Below are 26,869 nucleotides of genomic sequence, written 5' to 3'. Positions count from 1 at the left end.
TGAGAGGGGGAGGTGGGGGTTCCTGGGGTGAGCTGAGGCAGGTGTCCTGGGTGGGGAGGTCTCCTTGACTGAGTGAGGGTCTCCTGAGCCCTGGGCTGAGAGGGGGAGGTGGGGGTTCCTGGGGTGAGCTGAGGCAGGTGTCCTGGGTGGGGAGGTCTCCTTGACTGAGTGAGGGTCTCCTGAGCCCTGGGCTGAGAGGGGGAGGTGGGGGTTCCTGGGGTGAGCTGAGGCGGGTGTCCTGGGTGGGGAGGTCTCCTTGACTGAGTGAGGGTCTCCTGAGCCCTGGGCTGAGAGGGGGAGGTGGGGGTTCCTGGGGTGAGCTGAGGCGGGTGTCCTGGGTGGGGAGGTCTCCTTGACTGAGTGAGGGTCTCCTGAGCCCTGGGCTGAGAGGGGGAGGTGGGGGTTCCTGGGGTGAGCTGAGGCAGGTGTCCTGGGTGGGGAGGTCTCCTTGACTGAGTGAGGGTCTCCTGAGCCCTGGGCTGAGAGGGGGAGGTGGGGGTTCCTGGGGTGAGCTGAGGCGGGTGTCCTGGGTGGGGAGGTCTCCTTGACTGAGTGAGGGTCTCCTGAGCCCTGGGCTGAGAGGGGGAGGTGGGGGGTCCTGGGGTGAGCTGAGGCAGGGTGTCCTGGGTGGGGAGGTCTCCTTGACTGAGTGAGGGTCTCCTGAGCCCTGGGCTGAGAGGGGGAGGTGGGGGTTCCTGGGGTGAGCTGAGGCAGGTGTCCTGGGTGGGGAGGTCTCCTTGACTGAGTGAGGGTCTCCTGAGCCCTGGGCTGAGAGGGGGAGGTGGGGGGTCCTGGGGTGAGCTGAGGCGGGTGTCCTGGGTGGGGAGGTCTCCTTGACTGAGTGAGGGTCTCCTGAGCCCTGGGCTGAGAGGGGGAGGTGGGGGGTCCTGGGGTGAGCTGAGGCAGGTGTCCTGGGTGGGGAGGTCTCCTTGACTGAGTGAGGGTCTCCTGAGCCCTGGGCTGAGAGGGGGAGGTGGGGGTTCCTGGGGTGAGCTGAGGCAGGTGTCCTGGGTGGGGAGGTCTCCTTGACTGAGTGAGGGTCTCCTGAGCCCTGGGCTGAGAGGGGGAGGTGGGGGGTCCTGGGGTGAGCTGAGGCAGGTGTCCTGGGTGGGGAGGTCTCCTTGACTGAGTGAGGGTCTCCTGAGCCCTGGGCTGAGAGGGGGAGGTGGGGGTTCCTGGGGTGAGCTGAGGCAGGTGTCCTGGGTGGGGAGGTCTCCTTGACTGAGTGAGGGTCTCCTGAGCCCTGGGCTGAGAGGGGGAGGTGGGGGTTCCTGGGGTGAGCTGAGGCGGGTGTCCTGGGTGGGGAGGTCTCCTTGACTGAGTGAGGGTCTCTTGAGCCCTGGGCTGAGAGGGGGAGGTGGGGGGTCCTGGGGTGAGCTGAGGCAGGTGTCCTGGGTGGGGAGGTCTCCTTGACTGAGTGAGGGTCTCCTGAGCCCTGGGCTGAGAGGGGGAGGTGGGGGTTCCTGGGGTGAGCTGAGGCAGGTGTCCTGGGTGGGGAGGTCTCCTTGACTGAGTGAGGGTCTCCTGAGCCCTGGGCTGAGAGGGGGAGGTGGGGGTTCCTGGGGTGAGCTGAGGCAGGTGTCCTGGGTGGGGAGGTCTCCTTGACTGAGTGAGGGTCTCCTGAGCCCTGGGCTGAGAGGGGGAGGTGGGGGTTCCTGGGGTGAGCTGAGGCAGGGTGTCCTGGGTGGGGAGGTCTCCTTGACTGAGTGAGGGTCTCCTGAGCCCTGGGCTGAGAGGGGGAGGTGGGGGTTCCTGGGGTGAGCTGAGGCGGGTGTCCTGGGTGGGGAGGTCTCCTTGACTGAGTGAGGGTCTCCTGAGCCCTGGGCTGAGAGGGGGAGGTGGGGGTTCCTGGGGTGAGCTGAGGCGGGTGTCCTGGGTGGGGAGGTCTCCTTGACTGAGTGAGGGTCTCCTGAGCCCTGGGCTGAGAGGGGGAGGTGGGGGTTCCTGGGGTGAGCTGAGGCGGGTGTCCTGGGTGGGGAGGTCTCCTTGACTGAGTGAGGGTCTCTTGAGCCCTGGGCTGAGAGGGGGAGGTGGGGGTTCCTGGGGTGAGCTGAGGCGGGTGTCCTGGGTGGGGAGGTCTCCTTGACTGAGTGAGGGTCTCCTGAGCCCTGGGCTGAGAGGGGGAGGTGGGGGTTCCTGGGGTGAGCTGAGGCGGGTCTCCTGGGTGGGGAGGTCTCCTTGACTGAGTGAGGGTCTCCTGAGCCCTGGGCTGAGAGGGGGAGGTGGGGGTTCCTGGGGTGAGCTGAGGCGGGTGTCCTGGGTGGGGAGGTCTCCTTGACTGAGTGAGGGTCTCCTGAGCCCTGGGCTGAGAGGGGGAGGTGGGGGTTCCTGGGGTGAGCTGAGGCAGGTGTCCTGGGTGGGGAGGTCTCCTTGACTGAGTGAGGGTCTCCTGAGCCCTGGGCTGAGAGGGGGAGGTGGGGGTTCCTGGGGTGAGCTGAGGCAGGTGTCCTGGGTGGGGAGGTCTCCTTGACTGAGTGAGGGTCTCCTGAGCCCTGGGCTGAGAGGGGGAGGTGGGGGTTCCTGGGGTGAGCTGAGGCAGGTGTCCTGGGTGGGGAGGTCTCCTTGACTGAGTGAGGGTCTCCTGAGCCCTGGGCTGAGAGGGGGAGGTGGGGGTTCCTGGGGTGAGCTGAGGCGGGTGTCCTGGGTGGGGAGGTCTCCTTGACTGAGTGAGGGTCTCCTGAGCCCTGGGCTGAGAGGGGGAGGTGGGGGTTCCTGGGGTGAGCTGAGGCGGGTGTCCTGGGTGGGGAGGTCTCCTTGACTGAGTGAGGGTCTCCTGAGCCCTGGGCTGAGAGGGGGAGGTGGGGGTTCCTGGGGTGAGCTGAGGCGGGTGTCCTGGGTGGGGAGGTCTCCTTGACTGAGTGAGGGTCTCCTGAGCCCTGGGCTGAGAGGGGGAGGTGGGGGTTCCTGGGGTGAGCTGAGGCGGGTGTCCTGGGTGGGGAGGTCTCCTTGACTGAGTGAGGGTCTCCTGAGCCCTGGGCTGAGAGGGGGAGGTGGGGGTTCCTGGGGTGAGCTGAGGCAGGTGTCCTGGGTGGGGAGGTCTCCTTGACTGAGTGAGGGTCTCCTGAGCCCTGGGCTGAGAGGGGGAGGTGGGGGTTCCTGGGGTGAGCTGAGGCAGGTGTCCTGGGTGGGGAGGTCTCCTTGACTGAGTGAGGGTCTCCTGAGCCCTGGGCTGAGAGGGGGAGGTGGGGGTTCCTGGGGTGAGCTGAGGCAGGTGTCCTGGGTGGGGAGGTCTCCTTGACTGAGTGAGGGTCTCCTGAGCCCTGGGCTGAGAGGGGGAGGTGGGGGTTCCTGGGGTGAGCTGAGGCAGGTGTCCTGGGTGGGGAGGTCTCCTTGACTGAGTGAGGGTCTCCTGAGCCCTGGGCTGAGAGGGGGAGGTGGGGGTTCCTGGGGTGAGCTGAGGCAGGTGTCCTGGGTGGGGAGGTCTCCTTGACTGAGTGAGGGTCTCCTGAGCCCTGGGCTGAGAGGGGGAGGTGGGGGTTCCTGGGGTGAGCTGAGGCGGGTGTCCTGGGTGGGGAGGTCTCCTTGACTGAGTGAGGGTCTCCTGAGCCCTGGGCTGAGAGGGGGAGGTGGGGGTTCCTGGGGTGAGCTGAGGCGGGTGTCCTGGGTGGGGAGGTCTCCTTGACTGAGTGAGGGTCTCCTGAGCCCTGGGCTGAGAGGGGGAGGTGGGGGGTCCTGGGGTGAGCTGAGGCGGGTGTCCTGGGTGGGGAGGTCTCCTTGACTGAGTGAGGGTCTCCTGAGCCCTGGGCTGAGAGGGGGAGGTGGGGGTTCCTGGGGTGAGCTGAGGCGGGTGTCCTGGGTGGGGAGGTCTCCTTGACTGAGTGAGGGTCTCCTGAGCCCTGGGCTGAGAGGTGGGGGTTCCTGGGGTGAGCTGGGGCGGGTGTCCTGGGGATGGGGGGGTCTCTGAGTGAGGGTCTCCTGAGCCCTGGGCTGAGAGGGGAGGTGGGGGGTCCTGGGGTGAGCTGAGGCAGGTGTCTTTAGTGGGGAGGTCTCCTTGACTGAGTGAGGGTCTCCTGAGCCCTGGGCTGAGAGGGGGAGGTGGGGGTTCCTGGGGTGAGCTGAGGCAGGTGTCCTGGGTGGGGAGGTCTCCTTGACTGAGTGAGGGTCTCCTGAGCCCTGGGCTGAGAGGGGGAGGTGGGGGGTCCTGGGGTGAGCTGAGGCGGGTGTCCTGGGTGGGGAGGTCTCCTTGACTGAGTGAGGGTCTCCTGAGCCCTGGGCTGAGAGGGGGAGGTGGGGGTTCCTGGGGTGAGCTGAGGCAGGTGTCCTGGGTGGGGAGGTCTCCTTGACTGAGTGAGGGTCTCCTGAGCCCTGGGCTGAGAGGGGGAGGTGGGGGTTCCTGGGGTGAGCTGAGGCGGGTGTCCTGGGTGGGGAGGTCTCCTTGACTGAGTGAGGGTCTCCTGAGCCCTGGGCTGAGAGGGGGAGGTGGGGGTTCCTGGGGTGAGCTGAGGCAGGTGTCCTGGGTGGGGAGGTCTCCTTGACTGAGTGAGGGTCTCCTGAGCCCTGGGCTGAGAGGGGGAGGTGGGGGTTCCTGGGGTGAGCTGAGGCAGGTGTCCTGGGTGGGGAGGTCTCCTTGACTGAGTGAGGGTCTCCTGAGCCCTGGGCTGAGAGGGGGAGGTGGGGGTTCCTGGGGTGAGCTGAGGCGGGTGTCCTGGGTGGGGAGGTCTCCTTGACTGAGTGAGGGTCTCCTGAGCCCTGGGCTGAGAGGGGGAGGTGGGGGTTCCTGGGGTGAGCTGAGGCAGGTGTCCTGGGTGGGGAGGTCTCCTTGACTGAGTGAGGGTCTCCTGAGCCCTGGGCTGAGAGGGGGAGGTGGGGGTTCCTGGGGTGAGCTGAGGCAGGTGTCCTGGGTGGGGAGGTCTCCTTGACTGAGTGAGGGTCTCCTGAGCCCTGGGCTGAGAGGGGGAGGTGGGGGTTCCTGGGGTGAGCTGAGGCAGGTGTCCTGGGTGGGGAGGTCTCCTTGACTGAGTGAGGGTCTCCTGAGCCCTGGGCTGAGAGGGGGAGGTGGGGGTTCCTGGGGTGAGCTGAGGCAGGTGTCCTGGGTGGGGAGGTCTCCTTGACTGAGTGAGGGTCTCCTGAGCCCTGGGCTGAGAGGGGGAGGTGGGGGTTCCTGGGGTGAGCTGAGGCAGGTGTCCTGGGTGGGGAGGTCTCCTTGACTGAGTGAGGGTCTCCTGAGCCCTGGGCTGAGAGGGGGAGGTGGGGGTTCCTGGGGTGAGCTGAGGCAGGTGTCCTGGGTGGGGAGGTCTCCTTGACTGAGTGAGGGTCTCCTGAGCCCTGGGCTGAGAGGGGGAGGTGGGGGTTCCTGGGGTGAGCTGAGGCAGGTGTCCTGGGTGGGGAGGTCTCCTTGACTGAGTGAGGGTCTCCTGAGCCCTGGGCTGAGAGGGGGAGGTGGGGGTTCCTGGGGTGAGCTGAGGCAGGTGTCCTGGGTGGGGAGGTCTCCTTGACTGAGTGAGGGTCTCCTGAGCCCTGGGCTGAGAGGGGGAGGTGGGGGTTCCTGGGGTGAGCTGAGGCAGGTGTCCTGGGTGGGGAGGTCTCCTTGACTGAGTGAGGGTCTCCTGAGCCCTGGGCTGAGAGGGGGAGGTGGGGGTTCCTGGGGTGAGCTGAGGCAGGTGTCCTGGGTGGGGAGGTCTCCTTGACTGAGTGAGGGTCTCCTGAGCCCTGGGCTGAGAGGGGGAGGTGGGGGTTCCTGGGGTGAGCTGAGGCGGGTGTCCTGGGTGGGGAGGTCTCCTTGACTGAGTGAGGGTCTCCTGAGCCCTGGGCTGAGAGGGGGAGGTGGGGGTTCCTGGGGTGAGCTGAGGCGGGTGTCCTGGGTGGGGAGGTCTCCTTGACTGAGTGAGGGTCTCCTGAGCCCTGGGCTGAGAGGGGGAGGTGGGGGTTCCTGGGGTGAGCTGAGGCGGGTGTCCTGGGTGGGGAGGTCTCCTTGACTGAGTGAGGGTCTCCTGAGCCCTGGGCTGAGAGGGGGAGGTGGGGGTTCCTGGGGTGAGCTGAGGCGGGTGTCCTGGGTGGGGAGGTCTCCTTGACTGAGTGAGGGTCTCCTGAGCCCTGGGCTGAGAGGGGGAGGTGGGGGTTCCTGGGGTGAGCTGAGGCGGGTGTCCTGGGTGGGGAGGTCTCCTTGACTGAGTGAGGGTCTCCTGAGCCCTGGGCTGAGAGGTGGGGGTTCCTGGGGTGAGCTGGGGCGGGTGTCCTGGGGATGGGGGGGTCTCTGAGTGAGGGTCTCCTGAGCCCTGGGCTGAGAGGGGAGGTGGGGGGTCCTGGGGTGAGCTGAGGCAGGTGTCTTTAGTGGGGAGGTCTCCTTGACTGAGTGAGGGTCTCCTGAGCCCTGGGCTGAGAGGGGGAGGTGGGGGGTCCTGGGGTGAGCTGAGGCAGGTGTCCTGGGTGGGGAGGTCTCCTTGACTGAGTGAGGGTCTCCTGAGCCCTGGGCTGAGAGGGGGAGGTGGGGGTTCCTGGGGTGAGCTGAGGCAGGTGTCCTGGGTGGGGAGGTCTCCTTGACTGAGTGAGGGTCTCCTGAGCCCTGGGCTGAGAGGGGGAGGTGGGGGTTCCTGGGGTGAGCTGAGGCGGGTGTCCTGGGTGGGGAGGTCTCCTTGACTGAGTGAGGGTCTCCTGAGCCCTGGGCTGAGAGGGGGAGGTGGGGGTTCCTGGGGTGAGCTGAGGCGGGTGTCCTGGGTGGGGAGGTCTCCTTGACTGAGTGAGGGTCTCCTGAGCCCTGGGCTGAGAGGGGGAGGTGGGGGTTCCTGGGGTGAGCTGAGGCGGGTGTCCTGGGTGGGGAGGTCTCCTTGACTGAGTGAGGGTCTCCTGAGCCCTGGGCTGAGAGGGGGAGGTGGGGGTTCCTGGGGTGAGCTGAGGCAGGTGTCCTGGGTGGGGAGGTCTCCTTGACTGAGTGAGGGTCTCCTGAGCCCTGGGCTGAGAGGGGGAGGTGGGGGGTCCTGGGGTGAGCTGAGGCAGGTGTCCTGGGTGGGGAGGTCTCCTTGACTGAGTGAGGGTCTCCTGAGCCCTGGGCTGAGAGGGGGAGGTGGGGGTTCCTGGGGTGAGCTGAGGCAGGTGTCCTGGGTGGGGAGGTCTCCTTGACTGAGTGAGGGTCTCCTGAGCCCTGGGCTGAGAGGGGGAGGTGGGGGTTCCTGGGGTGAGCTGAGGCAGGGTGTCCTGGGTGGGGAGGTCTCCTTGACTGAGTGAGGGTCTCCTGAGCCCTGGGCTGAGAGGGGGAGGTGGGGGTTCCTGGGGTGAGCTGAGGCAGGTGTCCTGGGTGGGGAGGTCACCTTGACTGAGTGAGGGTCTCCTGAGCCCTGGGCTGAGAGGGGGAGGTGGGGGTTCCTGGGGTGAGCTGAGGCAGGTGTCCTGGGTGGGGAGGTCACCTTGACTGAGTGAGGGTCTCCTGAGCCCTGGGCTGAGAGGGGGAGGTGGGGGTTCCTGGGGTGAGCTGAGGCAGGTGTCCTGGGTGGGGAGGTCTCCTTGACTGAGTGAGGGTCTCCTGAGCCCTGGGCTGAGAGGGGGAGGTGGGGGTTCCTGGGGTGAGCTGAGGCGGGTGTCCTGGGTGGGGGGCTCCTTGACTGAGTGAGGGTCTCCTGAGCCCTGGGCTGAGAGGGGGAGGTGGGGGTTCCTGGGGTGAGCTGAGGCGGGTGTCCTGGGTGGGGAGGTCTCCTTGACTGAGTGAGGGTCTCCTGAGCCCTGGGCTGAGAGGGGGAGGTGGGGGTTCCTGGGGTGAGCTGAGGCGGGTGTCCTGGGTGGGGAGGTCTCCTTGACTGAGTGAGGGTCTCCTGAGCCCTGGGCTGAGAGGGGGAGGTGGGGGTTCCTGGGGTGAGCTGAGGCGGGTGTCCTGGGTGGGGAGGTCTCCTTGACTGAGTGAGGGTCTCCTGAGCCCTGGGCTGAGAGGGGGAGGTGGGGGTTCCTGGGGTGAGCTGAGGCGGGTGTCCTGGGTGGGGAGGTCTCCTTGACTGAGTGAGGGTCTCCTGAGCCCTGGGCTGAGAGGGGGAGGTGGGGGTTCCTGGGGTGAGCTGAGGCCGGGTGTCCTGGGTGGGGAGGTCTCCTTGACTGAGTGAGGGTCTCCTGAGCCTTGGGCTGAGAGGGGGAGGTGGGGGTTCCTGGGGTGAGCTGAGGCCGGGTGTCCTGGGTGGGGAGGTCTCCTTGACTGAGTGAGGGTCTCCTGAGCCCTGGGCTGAGAGGGGGAGGTGGGGGTTCCTGGGGTGAGCTGAGCCAGGTGTCCTGGGTGGGGAGGTCTCCTTGACTGAGTGAGGGTCTCCTGAGCCCTGGGCTGAGAGGGGGAGGTGGGGGTTCCTGGGGTGAGCTGAGGCAGGTGTCCTGGGTGGGGAGGTCACCTTGACTGAGTGAGGGTCTCCTGAGCCCTGGGCTGAGAGGGGGAGGTGGGGGTACCTGGGGTGAGCTGAGGCGGGTGTCCTGGGTGGGGAGGTCTCCTTGACTGAGTGAGGGTCTCCTGAGCCCTGGGCTGAGAGGGGGAGGTGGGGGTTCCTGGGGTGAGCTGAGGCGGGTGTCCTGGGTGGGGAGGTCTCCTTGACTGAGTGAGGGTCTCCTGAGCCCTGGGCTGAGAGGGGGAGGTGGGGGTTCCTGGGGTGAGCTGAGGCGGGTGTCCTGGGTGGGGAGGTCTCCTTGACTGAGTGAGGGTCTCCTGAGCCCTGGGCTGAGAGGGGGAGGTGGGGGTTCCTGGGGTGAGCTGAGGCAGGTGTCCTGGGTGGGGAGGTCTCCTTGACTGAGTGAGGGTCTCCTGAGCCCTGGGCTGAGAGGGGGAGGTGGGGGTTCCTGGGGTGAGCTGAGGCAGGTGTCCTGGGTGGGGAGGTCTCCTTGACTGAGTGAGGGTCTCCTGAGCCCTGGGCTGAGAGGGGGAGGTGGGGGTTCCTGGGGTGAGCTGAGGCGGGTGTCCTGGGTGGGGAGGTCTCCTTGACTGAGTGAGGGTCTCCTGAGCCCTGGGCTGAGAGGGGGAGGTGGGGGTTCCTGGGGTGAGCTGAGGCGGGTGTCCTGGGTGGGGAGGTCTCCTTGACTGAGTGAGGGTCTCCTGAGCCCTGGGCTGAGAGGGGGAGGTGGGGGTTCCTGGGGTGAGCTGAGGCGGGTGTCCTGGGTGGGGAGGTCTCCTTGACTGAGTGAGGGTCTCCTGAGCCCTGGGCTGAGAGGGGGAGGTGGGGGTTCCTGGGGTGAGCTGAGGCGGGTGTCCTGGGTGGGGAGGTCTCCTTGACTGAGTGAGGGTCTCCTGAGCCCTGGGCTGAGAGGGGGAGGTGGGGGTTCCTGGGGTGAGCTGAGGCGGGTGTCCTGGGTGGGGAGGTCTCCTTGACTGAGTGAGGGTCTCCTGAGCCCTGGGCTGAGAGGGGGAGGTGGGGGTTCCTGGGGTGAGCTGAGGCGGGTGTCCTGGGTGGGGAGGTCTCCTTGACTGAGTGAGGGTCTCCTGAGCCCTGGGCTGAGAGGGGGAGGTGGGGGTTCCTGGGGTGAGCTGAGGCGGGTGTCCTGGGTGGGGAGGTCTCCTTGACTGAGTGAGGGTCTCCTGAGCCCTGGGCTGAGAGGGGGAGGTGGGGGTTCCTGGGGTGAGCTGAGGCGGGTGTCCTGGGTGGGGAGGTCTCCTTGACTGAGTGAGGGTCTCCTGAGCCCTGGGCTGAGAGGGGGAGGTGGGGGTTCCTGGGGTGAGCTGAGGCAGGTGTCCTGGGTGGGGAGGTCTCCTTGACTGAGTGAGGGTCTCCTGAGCCCTGGGCTGAGAGGGGGAGGTGGGGGTTCCTGGGGTGAGCTGAGGCAGGTGTCCTGGGTGGGGAGGTCTCCTTGACTGAGTGAGGGTCTCCTGAGCCCTGGGCTGAGAGGGGGAGGTGGGGGTTCCTGGGGTGAGCTGAGGCAGGTGTCCTGGGTGGGGAGGTCTCCTTGACTGAGTGAGGGTCTCCTGAGCCCTGGGCTGAGAGGGGGAGGTGGGGGTTCCTGGGGTGAGCTGAGGCAGGTGTCCTGGGTGGGGAGGTCTCCTTGACTGAGTGAGGGTCTCCTGAGCCCTGGGCTGAGAGGGGGAGGTGGGGGTTCCTGGGGTGAGCTGAGGCAGGTGTCCTGGGTGGGGAGGTCTCCTTGACTGAGTGAGGGTCTCCTGAGCCCTGGGCTGAGAGGGGGAGGTGGGGGTTCCTGGGGTGAGCTGAGGCAGGTGTCCTGGGTGGGGAGGTCTCCTTGACTGAGTGAGGGTCTCCTGAGCCCTGGGCTGAGAGGGGGAGGTGGGGGTTCCTGGGGTGAGCTGAGGCAGGTGTCCTGGGTGGGGAGGTCTCCTTGACTGAGTGAGGGTCTCCTGAGCCCTGGGCTGAGAGGGGGAGGTGGGGGTTCCTGGGGTGAGCTGAGGCAGGTGTCCTGGGTGGGGAGGTCTCCTTGACTGAGTGAGGGTCTCCTGAGCCCTGGGCTGAGAGGGGGAGGTGGGGGTTCCTGGGGTGAGCTGAGGCGGGTGTCCTGGGTGGGGAGGTCTCCTTGACTGAGTGAGGGTCTCCTGAGCCCTGGGCTGAGAGGGGGAGGTGGGGGTTCCTGGGGTGAGCTGAGGCGGGTGTCCTGGGTGGGGAGGTCTCCTTGACTGAGTGAGGGTCTCCTGAGCCCTGGGCTGAGAGGGGGAGGTGGGGGTTCCTGGGGTGAGCTGAGGCGGGTGTCCTGGGTGGGGAGGTCTCCTTGACTGAGTGAGGGTCTCCTGAGCCCTGGGCTGAGAGGGGGAGGTGGGGGTTCCTGGGGTGAGCTGAGGCAGGTGTCCTGGGTGGGGAGGTCTCCTTGACTGAGTGAGGGTCTCCTGAGCCCTGGGCTGAGAGGGGGAGGTGGGGGTTCCTGGGGTGAGCTGAGGCAGGTGTCCTGGGTGGGGAGGTCTCCTTGACTGAGTGAGGGTCTCCTGAGCCCTGGGCTGAGAGGGGGAGGTGGGGGTTCCTGGGGTGAGCTGAGGCGGGTGTCCTGGGTGGGGAGGTCTCATTGACTGAGTGAGGGTCTCCTGAGCCCTGGGCTGAGAGGGGGAGGTGGGGGTTCCTGGGGTGAGCTGAGGCGGGTGTCCTGGGTGGGGAGGTCTCCTTGACTGAGTGAGGGTCTCCTGAGCCCTGGGCTGAGAGGGGGAGGTGGGGGTTCCTGGGGTGAGCTGAGGCGGGTGTCCTGGGTGGGGAGGTCTCCTTGACTGAGTGAGGGTCTCCTGAGCCCTGGCGCTGAGAGGGGGCGGTGGGGGTTCCTGGGGTGAGCTGAGGCAGGTGTCCTGGGTGGGGAGGTCTCCTTGACTGAGTGAGGGTCTCCTGAGCCCTGGGCTGAGAGGGGGAGGTGGGGGTTCCTGGGGTGAGCTGAGGCGGGTGTCCTGGGTGGGGAGGTCTCCTTGACTGAGTGAGGGTCTCCTGAGCCCTGGGCTGAGAGGGGGAGGTGGGGGTTCCTGGGGTGAGCTGAGGCGGGTGTCCTGGGTGGGGAGGTCTCCTTGACTGAGTGAGGGTCTCCTGAGCCCTGGGCTGAGAGGGGGAGGTGGGGGTTCCTGGGGTGAGCTGAGGCAGGTGTCCTGGGTGGGGAGGTCTCCTTGACTGAGTGAGGGTCTCCTGAGCCCTGGGCTGAGAGGGGGAGGTGGGGGTTCCTGGGGTGAGCTGAGGCAGGTGTCCTGGGTGGGGAGGTCTCCTTGACTGAGTGAGGGTCTCCTGAGCCCTGGGCTGAGAGGGGGAGGTGGGGGGTCCTGGGGTGAGCTGAGGCAGGTGTCCTGGGTGGGGAGGTCTCCTTGACTGAGTGAGGGTCTCCTGAGCCCTGGGCTGAGGGGGGGAGGTGGGGGTCCTGGGGTGAGCTGAGGCAGGTGTCCTGGGTGGGGAGGTCTCCTTGACTGAGTGAGGGTCTCCTGAGCCCTGGGCTGAGAGGGGGAGGTGGGGGTTCCTGGGGTGAGCTGAGGCAGGTGTCCTGGGTGGGGAGGTCTCCTTGACTGAGTGAGGGTCTCCTGAGCCCTGGGCTGAGAGGGGGAGGTGGGGGTTCCTGGGGTGAGCTGAGGCAGGTGTCCTGGGTGGGGAGGTCTCCTTGACTGAGTGAGGGTCTCCTGAGCCCTGGGCTGAGAGGGGGAGGTGGGGGTTCCTGGGGTGAGCTGAGGCAGGTGTCCTGGGTGGGGAGGTCTCCTTGACTGAGTGAGGGTCTCCTGAGCCCTGGGCTGAGAGGGGGAGGTGGGGGTTCCTGGGGTGAGCTGAGGCAGGTGTCCTGGGTGGGGAGGTCTCCTTGACTGAGTGAGGGTCTCCTGAGCCCTGGGCTGAGAGGGGGAGGTGGGGGTTCCTGGGGTGAGCTGAGGCAGGTGTCCTGGGTGGGGAGGTCTCCTTGACTGAGTGAGGGTCTCCTGAGCCCTGGGCTGAGAGGGGGAGGTGGGGGTTCCTGGGGTGAGCTGAGGCAGGTGTCCTGGGTGGGGAGGTCTCCTTGACTGAGTGAGGGTCTCCTGAGCCCTGGGCTGAGAGGGGGAGGTGGGGGTTCCTGGGGTGAGCTGAGGCAGGTGTCCTGGGTGGGGAGGTCTCCTTGACTGAGTGAGGGTCTCCTGAGCCCTGGGCTGAGAGGGGGAGGTGGGGGTTCCTGGGGTGAGCTGAGGCAGGTGTCCTGGGTGGGGAGGTCTCCTTGACTGAGTGAGGGTCTCCTGAGCCCTGGGCTGAGAGGGGGAGGTGGGGGTTCCTGGGGTGAGCTGAGGCAGGTGTCCTGGGTGGGGAGGTCTCCTTGACTGAGTGAGGGTCTCCTGAGCCCTGGGCTGAGAGGGGGAGGTGGGGGTTCCTGGGGTGAGCTGAGGCAGGTGTCCTGGGTGGGGAGGTCTCCTTGACTGAGTGAGGGTCTCCTGAGCCCTGGGCTGAGAGGGGGAGGTGGGGGTTCCTGGGGTGAGCTGAGGCGGGTGTCCTGGGTGGGGAGGTCTCCTTGACTGAGTGAGGGTCTCCTGAGCCCTGGGCTGAGAGGTGGAGGTGGGGGTTCCTGGGGTGAGCTGAGGCGGGTGTCCTGGGTGGGGAGGTCTCCTTGACTGAGTGAGGGTCTCCTGAGCCCTGGGCTGAGAGGGGGAGGTGGGGGTTCCTGGGGTGAGCTGAGGCGGGTGTCCTGGGTGGGGAGGTCTCCTTGACTGAGTGAGGGTCTCCTGAGCCCTGCGCTGAGAGGGGGCGGTGGGGGTTCCTGGGGTGAGCTGAGGCAGGTGTCCTGGGTGGGGAGGTCTCCTTGACTGAGTGAGGGTCTCCTGAGCCCTGGGCTGAGAGGGGGAGGTGGGGGTTCCTGGGGTGAGCTGAGGCAGGTGTCCTGGGTGGGGAGGTCTCCTTGACTGAGTGAGGGTCTCCTGAGCCCTGGGCTGAGAGGGGGGTCCTTGGATGAAAGCACCTGGCCTGAGGAGGGTCCCGGCCTGAGTTGGGGTCTGTCCTGTGCAGCTGCAGGTCCTCGCATCCAAGGTATTGGGGGGTCCTGGGGTGGAGCGGGAGGTGTCTGACGAGCATCTGTCAAAAAAGGGTCCTAGTTATGGAGTGGAGGGTCCCTGCTGTGTAAGCAGAGGATGGCAACTGTAAGATCAGGCTCCTGCTGTTGGGTGGTGGTGGGTCCAGGACACACAATGTTCCTAGACTTCGCTTTTAAATGTCATTTATTAACAGTAAATCTACATCAGCAGGAATGTTTATGTCCATTTTAGTTGAAAATGTGCTGTCTGTAAATAACATATACTGAACCCCTCCCCCCACCAAAAAAAACAAATCTCACCCCAATTACTAAACTAAGAGGCAAGCTGGTCCTAGGTACCTTTATATGGGGTCTAGATTCTTATTGTCTATGGAGCAAAAGTTTAGTCTATTAAATGAAAGAAGAGTTTTATGTTCAGCAGACAGACTGAACTTGCATGCTTGGTAAATTACGTATTTGCATGGGATTGCACAATTTGAGATCAGTTTAGCAGTTCAGTGCACTACAGTTAGGCCAAGTAGATTGTATGACACAAGACCTGCACGTTTCGTAACACTTTTATGATTAGGTCGAGAACACAAACTCATGACCTGTTGTAAGTATTGTTGGCTGTTAACCACGCCCATGTCACACCGATCACTTTCATTCGTTCCTAGGCTTAACTTAAAAAAAATCACTTGATGTAAATTGTAATTGCTTTACTTTTGCCCCCATCTTGAGGCTATTTTTGTCATGCTTTGCAGACTGCCCCTGTTACAATGATTATTGCATAATTGCTTAAATACTTCAGTATGAGCAAACTATTTTTTTGTCTATCCTCTTTGTATGTCAGTCATAGTGCGAACAGGCACAACAGCATGAACTCAATATGCAGCATTGAAGCGCTGATCATATTGTTCACAGTTACCTAATCGGAGTAATTTCTTGTGCTTCTCCTCTGAAAATACCTGAAATTGGTCAACGTTTTACATGAAACAGAAATCCTCAATGAGAAAACGTCTCCACACACAGCGGGGAGAGTCATTACTACCATTTTCACTGCACTTAGGAAAACCCAACCCATAATGCTTTGCAAGTGTTCTTTTTCATAACATTTTTGCCCATATCTCAGCCTGTGGTGGTCTTGGGACAATGAGACCACCACCAAAACATTCAGCATGACACATACTTTCTGTCTAGGTCATTTCTGGGCCCCCACACCACGTTAATGGGGCCCCCAAAATAATACCCCCTCCCACCATTTAGACTTTTTAAACATTCTCGTGGCTGGATCTTTTGTTTTCTGGATGGGAATAACTTGTGTTTTTAGGGTCTTGTTTATAATATCAATGCTATGGACCCGCTGCCCTTGTGTGATGCAGTATGATCTGCAGGAGCTACATATATGGCTACTCTGCATTATTTATTGCCATTTTCTTATTGTATCGTATTATTTATTGCGGTTTTCTTTTTGTGTGGTCATGCTCCTCAGGGGCTAGCTATAAAGTGATATGACCATGTTTCTTACAAATGCTATTTTCATTGTGGTGTCCTTTAGGGGCTGTTCTAGGCATTACAGTCATATCAGCATACTAAAATATTTGTGGCACTGAAACTTGCCCCATAATGCTTTGCAAGGTATTTACTTTCACAAATTTTTTTGCTTATAACTCAGCCTGTGGTGGTCCTCGGACAATGGTATCGCCTTCAAAACATTTACCACAATGTGTTCTTTCTGTCTACATCATCTCTGGGTCCCCACACCATCTTAGTGATTACTCCAAAATAACACCCCCTTACCACCCCCCAACACCAGTTAATGTCAGAACGTTTGTTTTACAGCTGGGAGAAGTTTTGTTTTAAGGGCCTTCTTTGTAATATCATTGCTGTAGGCCTTTTAGTCCTAAAAATGCTCTCTAGAATGTATCCAGTTTTTTTCATGGGGTTATGCTCTCTAGGTACTAACTATGTGATGACATGGTCATGTTGCTTACAGATTATATTTTTGTTATAGTGTACTCAGGGGCTGTTTTGGGCATTACAGTCGAATGCTAAAGTTTATTTCTGATAAAGGTTTAAATGATAATTGTGTTTTGTTTTAATAATCTCTTTGTATTCAGGTCAATTTAACGTCCTTATTACACTATGTCTGTTTGAACACTTGATATGTTTGGGTGAGCCTTCTAGTTTATTTCTCCTCTGTGGCTGTCTTGTGTCTTGTTTTGTGGAATTGTTTGCCACCCAGCAACTCTGATGGTCGGGTGGTTAAAGTGGTATTCTATTGGAATTAGCATGGCAGACTTGAAAATGTTGCCATTTAGCATCCTAATTTTTTTTTTTTTGCAGATAGAGGGCGAAGGTAAACGGGTGCTTTAGTTATATGCAGGGCCACTGAAATTAATAGCAGGAAAAGATGAAATTATGAGGCAGTGTTGACCAATTTATGTGGCAAGAAAAGTAAAGTCCAGTTATGAATTTACAATGCCACTAGCTCTAACTCAAGCAAATGAGAGACCTATTGCATTTACAAATGCTTGTTTTTCTCGTCCTGGAGTGGGGAATACAGATTTTTCAATGCTTATTCATGTGCAGAGAACAATCTTGCCTGGCCTGAGCATCTCTCTTCCACACTGGTGTTTTTATAGTGAGTTATTTGCAGAATTGCCCATAACATCCACTCTTCCCTCCCATCTTGCCCCAGATCCTGACAAAGAGTGGCGCGTCCCGTAAGAAACCTATCCTGCATGGCCCTTCCGAATTCCTGGAGGTGGAGCTCCTCGGCCTGAATAAACAGTTAAGTATCTTGTCCCTGTGTCTTCTGCTCATCGACTGTGGGCGGTGGTGGTGTTTATATGCCGTCTTTTTGTTCAGTGACTGTAGACTGGGATCTTAGTGGGAAGGGGTGGGCAACAGACAAGGTACCTGACAGAAAGATTATAGCGTCAGTGTTTTTTTCTTTGTCGTAAGACATAACAACACTTGTTTCGGTGCCTGTAGGAAAATACCTTCTTTTTTGGCATGGTTACCCCCATTTTCTGCATATTGTCAGTGTGTTTGACTGTGTTCACTGGGATCCTGCTAACCAGGACCCCAGTGATTATGCTCTCTCCCTCCTAACTTGGTAACTTGTACCACTCTCACCCCACATTAGGCATACTGATACCCCCATGTAAGTCCCTAGTATATGGTACCCGCAGCATGTATTATGCCATCCATGTGAGCCCATGCAAAGTGTTCAGCAGGCCTGCCATTGCAGTCTGAGTGAACGGGTGCATGCACCCTTTTCACTACAGGTGACTAAGTCACCCTTATGGCAGGCCCTCCTAGCCCAGAGGGCAGGGTACAAGAACCTGTGTTGGGGGGCACACCTGCACTAGCAGAGGTGCCCCCACAAACTCCAGTTCCATTTTCCTGGACTTCGTGAGTTTGGGGACGCCATTTTATGTGTGTACTGGACATAGGTCACTACCTATGTCCAGCTACATAATGGTATTGCCGAACCTAGGCATGTTTGGTATCAAATATGTCGGAATCATACCCCAATACTGTTGCCAGTATTGGAAGTGTGATTCCATGCACTTTGGGGGCTCCTTAGAGGACCCCCAGCATTGCTCCTAACAGCCTTCTAGAGTTTTCCAGGCAGCCCATGCTGCTGCCACCCCTGAGACAGGTTTCTGCCCTCCAGCTGCTTGAACAGCTCAAGCGCAGGAAGGCAGAACAAAGGATTTCCTTTGGGAGATGGAGGTCACACCCTCTCCCATTGGAAATAGGTGTTACGTTCCTTGGGAGGGGTAGCCTCCCCAAGCCACTGGCATGCTTTGAAGGGCACGTTTGGTGCCCTCACTACATAAACCAGTCTACACCGGTTCAGAGACCTCCAGCCCCTGCTCTGACGCAAAACTGGACAAAGGAAAGGGGAGTGACCACTCCCCTGTCCATCACCACCCATGGGGTAGTTCCCAGAGCTCCTCCAAAGGGTCCCTCGGTTCTGCCATCTTGAACCCAAGGTTGGCAGGGACCTCTGGGAGCATCTGAGTGGCCAGGTCAGGCAGGTGACATCAGAGCCCCCTCCTGATAGTTGGTCACCTGGCTAGGTGACCAATCCCCCCCCCCCCCCTTTCAGGGCTATTAAGGGTCCTCAGATTCGGCTTGTACGTTTCCAGCAGGACTCCTCTGCAAACTTACTTTGACTTATAGCCACTGGAACCGCAAGTGGACCTTTCAGGAACCGACAATCTGCATCCACGATGAAGACTCTGCTTGCAACATTGTTTCCACGTCTCCTCCCAGTTTTTGCAACATTTCCCGGGCTGTGCATCCTCTGAGGGTGGCAAGTCTTCAGCCTGCATGAGAAGGAAGAAGGAATCTCTCTTGGAGTGAAGGAGTCACTCCCATGCATCCGCAGGCCCCAACTGCAACGACGACCGGCTGTGTGGATCTCCCCTCATCTTGAGCTGCGTGGATCCTGCATCATGGGTTGTTGTCCAGAGTAGTCCTCTTGGTCTTCTCTGCCAGCAGTCCAACTTTGGTGGAGGTAAGCCCTTGCCTTCCCACACAGGACAGTACCCCCGTGCACTGTGTCTCTTGCAGCTGCCCTCTGCATGGTCTCCTGCAGCGTGGGACCCTTCTTCTGCGTGCTCTGTGGGCTCCTTCTGCAACTTCTGTGTCCCCGTCCTGTGGGTGCTCTCTCTGTTCCTGTGGGCTCTGTGTTGCTGAGGGTCCCCCTCAGACTTCCCTCTCCAGGGTAGAGTCCTCCTGGGCCTTGCTGATCCCCGGCAGCACCACTTTCTGTCAACCGCAAAATTTCCTTTGCCAAGGCTTGTTGGTGGAATTCCTGCACCAACACCCATCTGCAATCTTCCTTCCAGCGTGGTACATCTTCTGCATCCCTCTGGAACTCTTCTCCGGCTGCAGTGCTGACCTTTTCCTCATCACCGTCGACCAACTCCTGCAAGTACAGCTGGGTGGATAGTAGCTCCTACTCCTCCTGGACTCCACTGTGACTCTTGGACTTGGTCCCCTCTCTCCACTCTTCTTTTCCTTTTTTTTTTTGGGTGGTTTGGGGAAATTCCAGTGATTTCCTCCTGCTTTCCTGGTGGCCGGGGAGGTGGGGGTGTTGTTGGTGCTGTTACTTACCTATGTGGTTTTCTAGTACTACCAGCTCCCTTCTACATATTCCACTTACATAGATGGGGGGTCCTGTGTTCATATGTGTGTTTTTTTTTATTTTTTTAGTACAAGGTTTGGGCTCCCCCTGCTGTCACTATTGGCTATTTGCAACTGCACTGTTTTCTAACTTTTTCTATGCCTACTTCTGTTTACTAGTGTATATAAATAGTTTATCACTTGCCTCCTATTGGAGGGTTGCCCTTCTAGTACTTCATGGTATTGTGTTACCAAAAATAAAGTGCCCTTTGCATGAGCTTTGCATGCCTCCTAGGTAAGCCTTGGCTGCTCATCCACAGCTACCGCTAGAGAGCCTGGCTTCTAGACACTGACTACACTTTACTGAGAGGGGATACCTGGACCTGGTGTAAGGTCTTAGTACCATAGGTACCTGCCACACACCAGGGCAGCTTCCTACACACTGACAATGCCGCTTCATCTCTCTGTATCCCTCCACCGTCAGCAACCGCCTCCTCTCATCTTCACAATCCTCCACACCTCTCACTTCTCCTTGGCAGTAAAGATGAAATCTCATCTTTGCCACAACCCTGCCACCAGTGGTGATTGCCTCTTCATCTCTCCCCATTCCTCTGCGGATTGCTGCCCTCCTCATGTCTTACTGATCCTCTGCTCACAAGGATGATGGCCTCCTCCTCTTTCCCCATTCCTCCGCCAGCAGTGCTAATTGCCTCCTTTCTCTCTCCTTTCCTCTCCTACAGTAACTGTGTTGGGACTCACAAGTTGCTTATCATCGAGGTATGCGCAGTACTGCCAAGAGGCTGTAATGAATCATGTACCAAACACCATGATAAGTGAATGAAATGAAACACCTTTCTTCTCGTTCCAGGATCCGTGTGCGTCGCAGGGACACGTTTCCTTTGGAGAAGACTAAAATCGAAGCTCTTGCCAGTGAGCTGGGTGAGCATCTTTGTGGGAGGCAAACAAGCTGGGGAGATTTAAAAAACTCCCCTGTTGAGAATTTTTAGCAACGCTGTTTGTTCGTGGGTAAACAAGGGCACCAGGACAAGGCCTTGTATAGAAAAAGTTTCAGTTGGTAGAATGAGCTGGACAAGAGACATGGTTCATGTGAATTGAAGTGAAAAGGAGTGAGATATAGCCTGCTTGTGCACTAAATACCAGTGTAAGGTCAGTAGGATATGTGCAAGAGCCGTAAGTCCTGCGTAGGACCTGTTTTATAATTGAATGTGTGAGTTACAGACTAACCAAAATTTTGCTAGAAGCGTGTAGCTGCACATACACTTGGGCCTAGGAAAAAAGTATGAGAATAGGCATATCACGCATGTGATCTTCAACATTCGAAGCAGTTTGTGTCATGTAGTTCAGTTCATGTTGTGTGTGGAGCAAGCAGTGTCCAGCGGAGAAGAATGCTGCCCTTGGTATGAAAACCCTGGTACGTGGAATGCTTGCATTTGACCTTCCGTTGGAAATCACTCCGGGCTGCATTGCATTTCATTCTTCTTTTGCTTGCTGTGCTACGCCACGTAGCAACCAACACACTGAAAAACAGCCTTGGTCCGGCCCTAGTACGAAGCAGTGAGGTTCCAACTGCCAGGCCACAACCCATCTGAACAGAAACAAAACTGGTCCTAGTACTACTTCACTCTTGTTGGCTATCCTTGGAAAGAGCATTTTTCATTGGCTGTAGTATAAAAACTCTAGAGTCTACATGGGAGTGGCAAGGAGCAATCCGTAGGACTGGGCATTATGTAGCCAGCCATGGTATGTGCTGCATAGCAACCCACCGTGGCATATTCTCGGAGGGGTGAACCCAGGAGCATCTCAGATACAACCATGGATAAACTGGCTGCATGAGGCACATCTCATCTGGCTTGGCGCATATGGAGTGCACATTAGGACATGAGAGGTACATCAGATCTGGCTTGGTGTATGGCATGCACAATAATGTGTATGAGGTACTTCAGATCTGGCTTTGTGTGTGGAATACACAGTAGACTGTATCAGATACATTGTATTTCTCTTGGTGTGTGGTGTACACAATAGGGTGTATGAGGTGCATCAGATGTGGCTTGGTATGTTGAATACACAGTGTGTATGAGCTACATCGAATCTGGAGTACACATTGGGGTGTATGATGTGTATCTGATCTGGCTTGGTGTGTGGAGTACACAATAGGGTGCCTGGGGTACATTGTGTTTCTCGGTGTGTGGAGTACACAATAGGGTGTATGCAGTACATCGGACGTGGCTTGGTGTGTGGAGAACACAGTGTACGAGATAAATTAGATCTGGCTTGGTGTGCGGAGTACACATTAGGACATATGAGGTACATCAGAACTTTCTTGGTGTATGGCATGCACAATAATATGTATTAGGTACATTAATCATACCTGGCTTGGTGTGTGGCGTACACAAGAGTGTATGACATACTTTGGATCTGGCTTGGTGTGTGGAATACTCATTAAGGTGTATGAGGTAAAGCAGATCCGGTTTGATGTGTGGAATGCCCATTAGGGTGTATGAGGTACATCAGATCTGGCTTGGTGTGTGGAATACACAATAGGGTGATGATGAAGGGCGAATCCCAGAATGCTTGTTTGTGGTCCAGGGAGGACCTGGCCTGGCAGTTTGGGCTGGACTGTCCCCATAGGGAACAGGGTCAAGCCTGATTTTCATATGACTCACTGCAAGCTGGAATGGCATGGCGAGAAAATAAAAATCGGATGTATTCAACCCAGATCTGTAACTGGGGGTGAATGTTTGTTCTGTATTCCGTCCATCAGCTGTTGGTTTTACATTTGTCACTACTACTAAACTAGCATTGGTGTATCTCCCTATGGAGATAGATAGATAGATATATATATATATATATACATACACACACAATAACCATCAAAAACAGCATAAAAATACACATGGCCCTATGGGGGGGCTAAACCATATACTGAAAAAATGGAATGTGGAACAGTGACTCCAACCAAAGAAAGTGTGTAGTTAGCTAAGGGCTGGAGCAGTTAGGAACACCAGAGGTATGTACAGTAAGTGACCCCAGCAGCCAGAAGTAAGGAAGCTACCCACCTAGTTGTCCCATAGACTAACACAGAATGTAGTGTTTGGAGCACATGGAATTCAGGACCCTTCCCAGTGGGCCCCAAGAACACCAGCAGACCAGAGGACGGATTGATGGAGAGTGCTCCTACCCCAGGATACCCAGAAGACAGGAGCACCTACACAGGGACTCTAAAGACTGCAGATGTCTCGGATTGTCCAGCTGCTGTCACATCCTGTGGACCAGGCCTGTGGAACCCAATGACGATTCTGGACACAGAGGACCTGCAAAGGAAGGGGACAGGGTCCAGCACCGAAGGAGGTGCCCAGGTAGCAATGCCCACCCTCCTGAAGGCCAAGTTCCTGCAAGTTAGTGGAAGGAGAGGTCCCGCTTGCAGGGTCTAGGAGCTGTAGAAGACCCCAGTTGTCACCTAGGAGCTGTCGCCGGATTGCAGGAGGGCCAGTGACCAACCAGGTCACCAACAAGCACTGGCAAGTGCAAACAGGAACTGAAGAAGAGTTTGCCAAGTTTTGGGGACCAGCAAGGCCCGGGAGACGCTACCCTTCAGGGGGAGGTAGGGGTGGCCTTCAGCACGCAAGAAGGCCTGCAGAAGTCGATGGCGCCCCCACGAGTGAACCAAAGGCGAAGGACATAGGGAGTCACAAGGAGACCTCCCCAGCACAACAAAACAGAAGTTCCACACTGCAGGACAAGGGCTGGTCTTCACGTTGCAGAGTGCTGGGGGCCGGGGCTTCTCGATGCCTGAAGATGTCCCAGAGGAAGAGTCAACAAGCATTGGCAAGTGCAACATTCGCAGTGCTTAGTAGTTCCAGTCCAGTGGCTGGAACAGGGGCCAACAGTCTCCCAAGTTGGTTAAAAGACCAGCAGAACCCAGTGGAGGCCACAGACTCAGTGGTGGACCATGGACAGCAGACCCCATCAGCCGGTCTGTTGTCTTGAGGTGCCTGCGCATGCAGATGGGTGACTCCTGCACTCCAGGGAAAATTCCTTTGTGCTTCCTGGTGCAAGCAGACTTGTGCGGTTCCCATGAGGACCAGAAGCAGTTCCAGAGACGAAGGGCAGAAGGTGTCTTGCAGAGTTCCTTGGAGAGTCTTGCTCGATGAATCTGAGGACCCATCCGCGAGGGAGCCCTTAAGTAATCCTAAAAGGGTGTTGATCCCTCTCTGCAGTGACTCACCTATCAGTGTCAGGGACATGACTAGTCAGATGCTCCCAGGGGCCTCTGCACATCTTATTTTCAAGATGGCAAAATAAAGTGGCCACCTGGCAGAGCTCTGTGCACCTCTCTAGGGGAGGAGCTGGACAGTGGCGTGGTCACTCCCCTGTCCTTTGTGCAGTTTTGCTACAGAGCGGTAACCGGTGTTTCCTGAACTGGGGCAAACTTGATCATGCAAGGAAGGATCCAAATGTGTCCTTCAAAGCAGTCAGAGGCCACCCCACCCAAGTCCTTAGACACCTAATATACAGGGGGAGGTGGTCACACCTCTCCCTTGCAGGAACTCCTTTGTTCTGGCTCTCCAAACAGTGCCTGGGGTCAGCAGCAGCATGGACTGGTAGGGTGTATGAGGTACATCAGCTCTGGGTGGATCTGTGGAATACATAGTAGGGTGCAAGAGGTACACCGAATCTGGCTTGGTGTGTAAAATACACCGTGTGGTGTATGAGGTACATCTGACCTGGCTTGGTGTGTGGAATACACAGTGGGGTGTATGAGGTACATATGATCTGGCTTGGTGTTTGGAGTACACAATAGGGTGTATGAGGTGCATCTAATCTGGCTTGGTGTGTGGCGTACACAACAGGGTGTATGAGGTACATTGGATGTGGTTTAGTGTGGAATACACAGGGTGTATGAGCTACATTGGATCTAGAGTACACATTGGTGTGTATGAGGTGCATCTGATCTGTCTTGGTGTGTGGAATACACAATAGGGTGCTTGGGGTACATCATATTTCTCTTGGTGTGTGGTGTACACATAGGGTGTATGAGGCACATCGGATGTGGCTTGGTGTGGAATACACAGGGTGTATGAGCTACTTCGGATGTGGAGTACACATTGGGGTGTATGAGGTACATTGGATCTGGCTTGGTGTGCGGAATACACAATGGGGTGCATGAGGCACATCAGAGGATCTTGGTGGGTGTGTGGAATACATATTAGGGTGTATGAGGTACATTGGATGTGGCTTAGTATGTGGAATACACAATGGGGTGTACGTGGTACATCAGATACGGCTTGGTGTGTAGAATACACAATAGGATGTTTGAGGTGCATCGTATTTCTCTTAGTGTGTGGAGTACACAATGGGGTGTATGAGGTACATCTGATCTGGCTTTGTGTGTGGAATACACAATTGGGTGCATGAGGCACATCTGAGGATCTGGGTGGGTGTGTGGAATACATATTAGGGTGTATGAGGTACATTGGATGTGGCTTAGTATGTGGAATACACAATGGGGTGTACGTGGTACATCAGATACGGCTTGGTGTGTAGAATACACAATAGGATGTTTGAGGTGCATCGTATTTCTCTTGGTGTGTGGAGTACACAATGGGGTGTATGAGGTACATCTGATCTGGCTTTGTGTGTGGAATACACAATGGGGTGCATGAGGCACATCTGAGGATCTGGGTGGGTGTGTGGAATACATATTGGTGTATGAGGTACATTGGATGTGGCTTGGTATTTGGACACAATAGGGTGTACAAGCTACATCGGATCTGGAGTACACAGGGTCTATGAGATATATCGGATCTGGCTTGGTGTGTAGAGTACACTATAGGGTGCATGAGGTACATCCGATCTGGAGTACACATTGGGGTGTATGAGGTGCATCTGATCTGGCTTGGTGTGTGGAATACACCATGGAGTGTATGAGGTACAGCAGAGGATCTGGCTTGGTGTGTGGAGTACACAGTGGGGTGTATGAGGTACAGCGGAGGATCTTGCTTGGTGTGTGGAGTATACAATAGTGCATGAGGTACATCGGATCTGGCTTGGTGTGGAGTATACAAAAGGGTGCATGAGGTACAGCAGAGGATCTGGCTTGGTGTATGGAGTACACAATAGGGTGCATGAGGTACATCTGATCTGGCTTGGTGTGTGGAGTATACAATAGGGTGGATGAGGTATAGCGGAGGATCTGGCTTGGCGTGTGGAATACACATTAGGGTTTATGAGGTACATCAGATCTGGGTGTGTCTGTGGAGTATTCATTAGGACTTATGAGGTACATAGGATCTGGTTTGGTGTGCGGAGCCCACAATATGATCTTCACAGTGTATCACATATGGCACAGTCTGGGGAGGATAGCCTCACAAGGAATCAGGCCAGCTCAGCTGAATACACGCTTGAAACTGAGACGTGTATGGTTTCTCCTTTTAGCGCATTTGAGCCCTTCTACCATGTCCTGCACGCTGCCCTTCAGGTGTGGTGGGGCCTCCTGCTAGGCTGTTGCAGTACTCATTTGCTGCTTTTTGTTAAATAGAGTTCCGGTTTGAACAGGGCTGCAGATGCTAACTAAGCTGCTCTTTTATGTTTCCTAGATGAACGATCGAAGCAGCCCTTGGAAGAGATCACATACCGTAAGGCCCTTCGAATTGCTCTGGAAAGTTTGAATAAGAACTTGAAGCGCCCACGCTCTTCATTTGATAAGGAAACTTCACCTACTGCTTCTCCGAATGTCAGCCAAGCCAAGCTTTCTCGTTCTGTGACTTTAAGTAATTCTGCAACAGACACTATCAGGAAAGTTGTGGGAACTGGCACAAGGTCAGAGGGGACAAGTGAAAAGCAAAGTTCGCCTAACTTGTCGAGCAGCAGTACCAAAGCCATGGTCAAACTTAAAGATAAGGCGCCAGTTATGGGTGAAACCAATGCAAGCTCAAGAAGAGACTCTGAGGCAAGGAGGGAGGATGCCACTACAACTCCAAAATCAAGAAAGCCAGCCCTCCGGGTAGCAAAGGAGAGGAGATCTGCACCAATTCCCACAGACCAGGCACCTTCTCCTGGAAAGGAGAAGAAACCGAAAACACCAAAGAAATGCCTTAGAAGCTCTCTTCAGTCAGATGGTCTTGGTACTGGGGCACACAATGTGAGTCTTCAGAATATCCCAGTTTCGGGGTTCCGCCATTCCATTCCACCCACCCCTCTGAAGAACGGTTCATGTATCAGCAGCCACACCCGCCAAAAATCTGGGAACCTCCGTGCAAATGATAAACACTTGCAGGAGACAGACCAACACACTTTGAGTATGAGCCAAGTGTTGATTGAGGCCCAGAATTCTTCCAGTATGGATTGTCTGACAGGCGACCTGGGAGACTCACTTGTGGCTTGTGCGCAGGGCTTGGAACACAACAGATGTCAGAGTTGCCCAGAACCCTTCTCTTCTTCCAACTCCCAGACTAAGTCCACTGTGTCTTCCTCTAGGGAGAATCGCCGGTATGGGAGCAATACACTATGCAAACCCACAACATACCAACTTCCTGACTTCGAGGTGGACGAAAAAGGTACCCTCGTTGATGGGCAGTGTTTTTGTGCTGATCAGAGAGGCCCACAGGGGCATGGCTATCTGACTGGTGTTCTTCATGTGTGCTTTCCCTGCCAGTCTCTTCTGTAGGTTCATATTCCTTTGTCTGGATGCCAGCCTCATAGATCTTTATCCTGGTGTGCAAACGGGGAACTCCCTGCTTCCACATCTACACAAAGGGCTGAGTCTGTGTGCAGTGAGTAAGCTACTTGACCACACAGTGGGATGTCGCGATCGTACACGTGACTCTCTATTGACAATCGTTCTATCCAGCCTGCCCCAAGTGAATGCCCTGCCTAGAGTGCTGTATGTGATTGTGCTGTGTGCCTTCCTTGCTAGTCAGGTTGTTCCTTTGGGTGGTTTGTTGTTGTGCTTGCTGTCTCCTTTGGGACAGACGTCTGTCCATTGAGTGAGATCCCACTCTCCTGAGTGTATTCTGTGACCCTTTGGTTAGAGCCTGCTGCCTCCTGCAGGGCTATAGTCTTTGTCCCTTTGGCGAGTACTGCCTCCTGCAGGGCTGTAGTCTTTGTCCCTTGGGGGAGTGCTGCCTCCTGCAGGGCTGTAGTCTTTGTCCCTTGGGCGAGTGCTGCCTCCTGCAGAGCTGTAGTCTTTGTCCCTTGGGGGAGTGCTGCCTCCTACAGGGCTGTAGGCATTGTCCCTTGGGGGAGTGCTGCCTCCTGCAGGGCTGTAGGCTTTGTCCCTTGGGCGAGTGCTGCCTCCTGCAGGGTTGTAGTCTTTGTCCCTGGGGGGGGAAGTGCTGCCTCCTGCAGGGCTGTAGTCCTTATCCCGTGGGTGAGTGCGTCCTGCAGGGCTGTAGTC

The 26,869-nt window shown here is 57.5% G+C and overlaps 1 protein-coding gene across 1 annotated transcript in view; it reads left to right on the top strand.

Annotated features, from left to right (window-relative positions):
* PWWP3A (PWWP domain containing 3A, DNA repair factor) overlaps positions 1 to 26,869 on the top strand; it is a 116,110-nt gene that overhangs the window by 13,558 nt on the left and 75,683 nt on the right. Inside the window, exons 2-4 of the mRNA XM_069216215.1 lie at positions 16,010 to 16,101; positions 19,322 to 19,392; positions 25,071 to 26,030. Coding sequence (XP_069072316.1) covers positions 16,010 to 16,101; positions 19,322 to 19,392; positions 25,071 to 26,030 — 1,123 coding nt within the window. The remainder of the gene's footprint in view (positions 1 to 16,009; positions 16,102 to 19,321; positions 19,393 to 25,070; positions 26,031 to 26,869) is intronic.

This window comes from Pleurodeles waltl, chromosome 12 (genome assembly GCF_031143425.1).
Source record: "Pleurodeles waltl isolate 20211129_DDA chromosome 12, aPleWal1.hap1.20221129, whole genome shotgun sequence".
Taxonomy (NCBI): domain Eukaryota; kingdom Metazoa; phylum Chordata; class Amphibia; order Caudata; family Salamandridae; genus Pleurodeles; species Pleurodeles waltl.
The sequence above is the reverse complement of the archived record's forward strand: the minus strand, read 5'-3'. Positions and strand labels throughout refer to the sequence as shown.